This window comes from Ascidiella aspersa, chromosome 6, assembly GCF_963924565.1.
Source record: "Ascidiella aspersa chromosome 6, kaAscAspe10.2, whole genome shotgun sequence".
Classification (NCBI taxonomy): Eukaryota; Metazoa; Chordata; class Ascidiacea; order Phlebobranchia; family Ascidiidae; genus Ascidiella; species Ascidiella aspersa.
The window spans coordinates 15330596-15337713 of NC_139452.1; the positions used below are offsets into that span (position 1 = coordinate 15330596).

The 7118-nt window shown below is 35.6% G+C and overlaps 1 protein-coding gene across 1 annotated transcript; it reads right to left on the reverse strand.

Annotated features, from left to right (window-relative positions):
* Nucleotides 1–2362: 2362 nt before the first annotated feature.
* Nucleotides 2363–5659, reverse strand: LOC146140408 (carbohydrate sulfotransferase 10-like). Its single transcript, XM_083392620.1, has 3 exons — nt 5498–5659; nt 3481–3684; nt 2363–2866 (listed from the first exon to the last, which is right to left on the reverse strand). Exons 1-3 carry the CDS (start codon nt 5657–5659, stop codon nt 2363–2365), a joined length of 870 nt encoding a protein of 289 aa, XP_083248746.1.
* Nucleotides 5660–7118: the final 1459 nt, after the last annotated feature.

A 7118-nucleotide genomic window follows, 5' to 3' on the forward strand; every position in this document is an offset into this window, starting at 1 on the left:
GAGAGAAAACCAAATTGCGTTTGTAAAGTCGAGGTGTAAAGCTACATCATTTAGTGTTGAGACCTGTGTGCGTTGGTTTCCTAAATGGCGATGTTCGGGCTACTCCGCTGGTATTTTCCACTAAAACGTCTAGGAAACTGATAGTGTTGTTGTGTTTTAGCCCTTTAGTGAAGGATAGACTGGGGTGAATTGAGTTAATACAGTAAAAAAAAAACATCCAGAGATTTAGCATTAGAAAACACCAAAAACATGTCGCCAACGTAAGGACACAGTAGCTGTGATCCGGCTGGGTCTTGTCGATTGCCTTCTGTATCACGTGGTTCATCATAACGTTTGTCATCATCGGGGCTTTTGGAGAGTGATGCTGTCGATTTACTCGACCTTTTTGGCTTTGCAATTTATTATCAAGCTACATTACCGATCCGTGCATAGTGTACCCAACATCCGTATTGGTTTAACAAATTTAAATAAAATAATTTAACACGATCCTAGTAGCAATTCGCGCGTAAATTGGTGAATTTAAACGAGTGAGGTTCAGACTCCTGGCGAGAGGACTTTGCTCACCAAGCCAAATTGCGTTAACAACGTGAGCTTGTAACTTGGAAAAGCTGTTTGTTTGTATGGACACTTCTTAAAAGACAAATATGTCAATTTTATTTAGCTGAACGTTTTTTAAAATGTTAAACCCAACACGAAGAAGCAAATTGAAGAAAAAGGCACGACAACGAAAACATTTTTATAGAAATCTGAAATGAATGCATTTTTTAAATAAAACAACACAAATGTAGTTAAAACAAACACAATAAATGCTTAGTATAAATATGACAACTATTGTTCGGTACAACTGGCGTGTAAGGTAGTATTAGCTGTATTAAAAAATGAATAACATTTTGCTAAAAACACACCAAGCAGTCTTGGGTATTGAGTCCAATGCGTGGCCTGCCAATGTAAAGCAACGGACAATCGTAAAGAATTATTTACAAAGCTGTGTTTTCGATATTGAAACGACGGTAAAGCACATAAAAAAAAGTATGCACAATCCAAATCAGTGATTTTTAACCGGTGTTCCGTGTAAGATAGTCAGGTGCGCCGCGAGAAATTTCTTAATTTTACAAATAATGTTTCATGGACACCGGTCAAAAGTCCCTGATTTAACGCCGCTGTCTTAAGTAGCTTCTATTTCATGAAAGTGATTATTCACTATCACCAGTTCTTTTTTTCTTTTTTGATTGTGATTCGCCTAATTTGCTATGTATGATAAGATTCGTTGCGTAATACCATAGTATTGCAATACAGTCCGCATATAAATTCAGTGGTTATCCATACAGACTCAGGAAAAACATAAAGCGGATAAATTTATGTTTGTTGTAATAAATTATTTTTAACTTTCGTTGGCCTTCTGCAAAATTGTTTATAACATAAAATTTTCCGTGGCTCACAAAAGGCTCCGACTATGTAATATCAATATTATGCCGATATCGCACTGATAAAAAGTTTGGGCACTTTTTTGTTCTCATTTAAAAGACAGCAAGGCACTTTTTTGTTCTCATTTAAAAGACAGCACATAATAAGCACGATAAAAACAATTTTCTAAGTTTAAACAACTTCTATTACGGAGCTCTGTCGGAAGAGCAGGGCCTTTTGGATATAAAAAGATTCCATCAAACGGGATAACAGTCCCGAAAATACGAATAAGATTCGGGTAAATCGCCACAAAATTTACTTCTTCTTCTTCTATATGTGTATATGTGTGTTAAAAAACGAAAAATAAGTTAGGAAAGTGGCCGTGACTGCATAGAGTTTTAGTCAAATCATGCTGACAGATAATAGCTTGGGTTTATCTGCAGGTAAGATTCTTTCACCAAAAGAGCCTATATGGCGTCACAAAAAGAGCCATAGGTTCCCGACTCCTGATTTAGGCTATAAAAATCGTTTTACGCGAAAAGTTCAAAATGTTATACAATACCGGTAACCCTAAAGCAGCATGTATTGGAAACCTTTAGTGTTTTTGTATCGTTTTTCTAAAAATAAAACCCGCTCTGAGCAACAAAGCAAAAATGACTATAAGTAGCACAAAAATTCAACATAAAATTTAAACTTGGGTTTACATTTAAATGAAAAAAACCCACCCTTACAAAATTTTACTCTAGTATCAAAGAGCAATGTATTGTACAACAAGACATTCAACCTCCAACAAAATAGTTATGCGTACAAAAAAATAAGTTATGCGTGTTTCCAAGATTTGTGTAAAAGTGTAACGCGACTCAAAAAAAAGGTGAGCAGCTCTGCTCTATAGCACTGATTTCGTCAATTGATGTTGTTTGCCTTACCAAACCATTTTACTAAAAAAAATTCACATCGATTAAAAGTCTAGCGTATAACCAAACAGATCAAAATCCTTTTTATAGCGTTTGTACAACTTTTGCAATAAAGACACGGGAAGTTTTTTATAATAGGATCGCACCAAATCTTCGTCGGTTTTAAACTTTCTATGAGGAAAAAATGCCTTTGAATGTTCCTCGCTTAAATTTAGTTTAGATTGAAGATATTCGACGTCGTCGGTCATGGTTTCAAACTTCATAATAAAATCGTATTTTACGTGACAAACGTGGCACCTGTAATCAAAGGTATCCCAGTGTCCATCGTATTCTTTTGTTTCGGCGATGAAATTGGCGAAGTCCTCGAAAGTCGCCAAACCGTTGTTAACGTGCCTTTGCTCCTCGGGGTTATTTCTCTTTTTCATGTAAGTTTTGCAAATCCTCTTTGAAATATCACCGTAATATTTGCTGATGCCTTTGCCGTCTAAGGGCATTTTGTTGTTGTAAGCCGAAAGTAGTCGACTGAATGGGTGTCGAACCGTTATGACCTAGTGAGAAAAGTTTTATAAAGTGGTGTTAAGAATACATGGTTTTCTACTGTAAGTTCGCCCCATATTTCACTTTCGATTCTCAGCGTGTATAACTGTGAAATTTGCACCGTGCTCAATTCACACAACAACGATTAAAAAGAGCTTGACAACAATTTTACCTGGTATATTGACGTCCTTAAATTTAGTAAAGCAGGTACGAACAGCATTTTAAAACGGTACAATCTGTTTGTTGTCCATAACAGCGTCTGCTTTGTTTCTTCTGATCTTACATTTATCACAAAGAACAATGTCGCTGAGACAGTAATACATTTCTCATTATAAGTAATAACTCTTAGTAATGCCCACTTACTCTAAATATTAGTTTTGTCTTTTTAAACCATACCAACCACAAACATAATTTTTTTTTTAAATTTCAATATAATAGGATACTACTTCGATAAGGGTATACTACATTCCACAAATGGCATCTTACGATTCAAAAATAAAAAAATAAAAATTGCAACAACCTTTTATTAGTTTCTGTTAATTGATGGAAAAAAAGTATCGCAAAGTGTCGTTGATACATACATGAGTTTTACGAGAGTTAGTCAGCGCAGCCATACAATACATACCTTAAGTGGAATTTCTTTCCATAATTGTTCGACTTGCCTAGGTGTTCTGTTGGTTAAAAGTCTTCTTTTCTCCACAAATTTGTTTGCTTGATCCCCTTTTGCTTTTCCTTTTTTGTATTGGTCCAACGTGTAGATTCCCTCCATTACGAGTATAGCTTCAACCCAACTTGAGTAACCGCATTTGTAGATGTCGCAAATGGTAAACTGCAATTTTAATTATAGTTTGTTCGTTAATTGAATAAAGTTTTATTTTGATTTCACTGTTCTGGACGGTTTAACTTATTTAACAAATCAGCACAAACTCAAGGAAAATTGCTTTTGATTTATGGACGTTTATTTGACCGTATTGTAGCTGCTTGTAATCAGCTTAACAATTTTATAGTTCGTAATTTCAAGAGCTTAAAATCCTGTTGGCTAGCAGGTGCCAGTTACATAGTTACGCCCCCGGATAATGAAGTTTGAGTGTCGGATACTCTTTGCGTATTGTCTGAAAACTTTGATATTGTAACGTACCACAATAGCCAAGTAAGTATTTCCTGTGCAAAACCAATATTCGCCAACTATACTTTTACAAAGATTGCGTAGGACTATTTTTAGCAGAATAGCGGCAATGTAAGCACAATAATTAATATTTTACTATTCATCCTTCTATTTATTGCATGACAAAGTAAAATCCCCTAAAATATGATGTCCAAAGTTATCATAATAATGTCATTGATAGGGTTGTTTTCACACGCTATCACAACTTTTATAAAATTAAAGATATAATTTATGTACTTAATAAATTCAGTTCCTTGAGTGAAATTTTGAAGTTACAAGGGGGTAATTTGGAATTTGTAAATTTTGTTGTGTTTTTTCATCGTCAGTGGTTGTATTATATGAGCTACGTGCTTTTGTTTTTTGCCCGATGGGACAAGCAACCTGCTAAATCCGTAAACCGAAATGTCTCGAAACCAATCACTGTAAACGGAAAAATTTTTGTTTGTGCTTTCCACAGGTAGCATAATTAATGTTGAAAGCACCAAGGTATAGGTATAACTATAGATTATATGCATTATTACCAATTTAAATCAAACAAAGCACATTTATTTAGGGTATGAAATTCGCGTGTGAAAGCATTACCTTTTAAAGATGTTATACTCTCTTTTGTATTGACTTATTTATCGGTATATTTGTAGTTGCTGAAAGGGGGTAGTTGAGTTCGAATCTCGGGAAAAAGGGTCCACGGAATGAAAATGGTTGCGAAACACTGAGTTAGTCGCTTTTAAGATTCGTGTGTTTTTTCTGTTCGCTTTTCGGTATTTTGAAGTGAATGCTGTAACTGTTGTTAGCCGTCATATAAATTAGCTTTATTCAACGTATCGAAGGGAAACTGTGAGGCCCCAAGGTAGCCCAACAAACTGTATACAGCAGCATTATTTAAGTTCCCGCTCCGATGATCCTCTATTACTTCGCTAGTATGCGGCCTTTAAACGAAACATCATTTTGTCGGTTTAGTAGTGCATGGTTGTGATACGTTTCCTATGGCGGAAACAATCAAATGTTGTTAAACAATGCTACAACAAATAAAAGAGCCAGGTCAGTCCAATCTATGTTACGTCGGGGATTTTGTAATGTCTGCATACCGGTTATATTGTTCAGGAAACCGATCATAAAAACGGTGAGCCTGCAACTTAATCGTATAAATTATAGCTGATAAGTCTGAATAATATTAACTAAGCTGCATTTTATAGTGTCTACAAACTAAATAATTGAGCAAATACAAGTGCCGTTAACGATCTATTTATTAAGAAATATTCTAATTAGGTAATCACCAGCTGAAAAAGATTTTAAAAGCAGTTAATAGGTGCATTGGCCTTTTCGTCGGTTCACACCTTAATTTACAATTTCATTCCCGGTAACTCTTCACTTACATTGTTTATGGTCCGCGAGCCGTCCACCCCACGGGTACAGGCCTATTTGCACAACCTATCTTTTATTGATCAAAAATCAACATTAGAATGAACTCTTTACTTACGTTATATCTTGGTGAATAGATTGATCTTACATCCGGGTTGTCGCCTGTGTCGCTTTGGTTCCAGGCAATACACGCTTTTTTGAGCGTTTCATGACGTTCCTTTTGGATTGCTTCTGTTCGAAGGTTTCGTCCAACTAAAGGTTCAGCTTGCCTGGTAAACATGTTTTTCTTAGATGGTCCATTATCATTCCATCAACACTATGTTTGCAGGTTCAAGTCACAATTATGCAGAACCGGATTATTTGTGAATAAGTGAAGTTACGTGCAATTTTAGTATAAGTTTACTGCCACTATTTGGTAACTAACTCAGACATGTGGCTGCAGTCGAAACCCCCTAACTTTGTTGAATCTTTGACTTTTTGTCGTGGATTATGTTTACTTGCGACTAATATAATGATAAAAAGTTACAATTCCACTTTACATTTATAAATTCTACTACATGTAGGGGTTATCGAGCTCAAACAAACTAGCTCCAAACTTTTTCAATGTATATAACATTGTTTTACACTAAAAACAACAACATTTACTTAATGTCGTGGGGTTAAAAAGGCTGTAGGCGACTCACCCTATCATGACACTTGTTGCGTCGACTTTTCTGATCGCTGAATGTGCGCTTTTGTTGCGCTGTGGAATTAAACCGAAATTAATACATAAAAATTCAATATTTTGGCAAAAAACAAAAGTTTTGCATTTAAGTGCTTCATTTGCCCGCTAAACTAACATAATAATCAAAGAAAAAAATGCATGTAAAATGTTTTTTCGAATTCCGTAAGATATAGATTGTACACCGCATGCAAATTTCGCATAATACAATTTTAACATGATCGGAGTAAATCGGAGTAACCGAATGTCGCGCAGTCATTAACCTATGTATACCAAGGTTGAACCAGGTCAAATCGAATCGATGTCAGGAAAGGTGGTACCGGAAACGGTGTTACGAGTAGATTTCGATGCACAATAATGACTGGACATTCTAATATGTCAATGTGACTATTTTGATGCACAATGATTATATATTAACCTACATTATTCAGCCAACAATCTCCTTAAACCAACATTTCGCCTGCACACCACCAGACTTGCAAAAAAAGTTTACACCAGAAGAAAAATTGAGATAATCAATACTTGTAGGCTATGCAGGGCCGGATTAACCAATAGGCTTTTTTGTAGGGCTTTAGCTAGCTGTAAGGCTAGGAAAGCGTAATTTTAAATATACATTGTAGTACAATTTGAGCAGGGCCGGATTAACCATTAGGCTAATAAGCCTTAAGCCCTGGAAAAATTCGGCCCTCATAGTTAGTTTTATTTTATTCAATAGTTGGTATAGTGACTGGCGTCTATTGTCACCAATATTAAGCACGTTCTGCGAACTAGGTTTGGCGGCGTGGCACATTGTTCAATTTTGGTATTAGTTGACCGGTTAGTTAGAGGAGTGGTACCAACCTTTTTAGCTTACGGTCCGGTAACATTTTAAAACAAGTTTTGCGGACCGGTGGACCTTCAAAGATTAAAATTCACCCAAAATGTAATTACGACAAAAGTATGCAACTTTAAAGCAAATAATTAAAACTTCAATTTAATGAGTGATTTGCTGCTGTCTTTTTGATATCATACGTGTTAT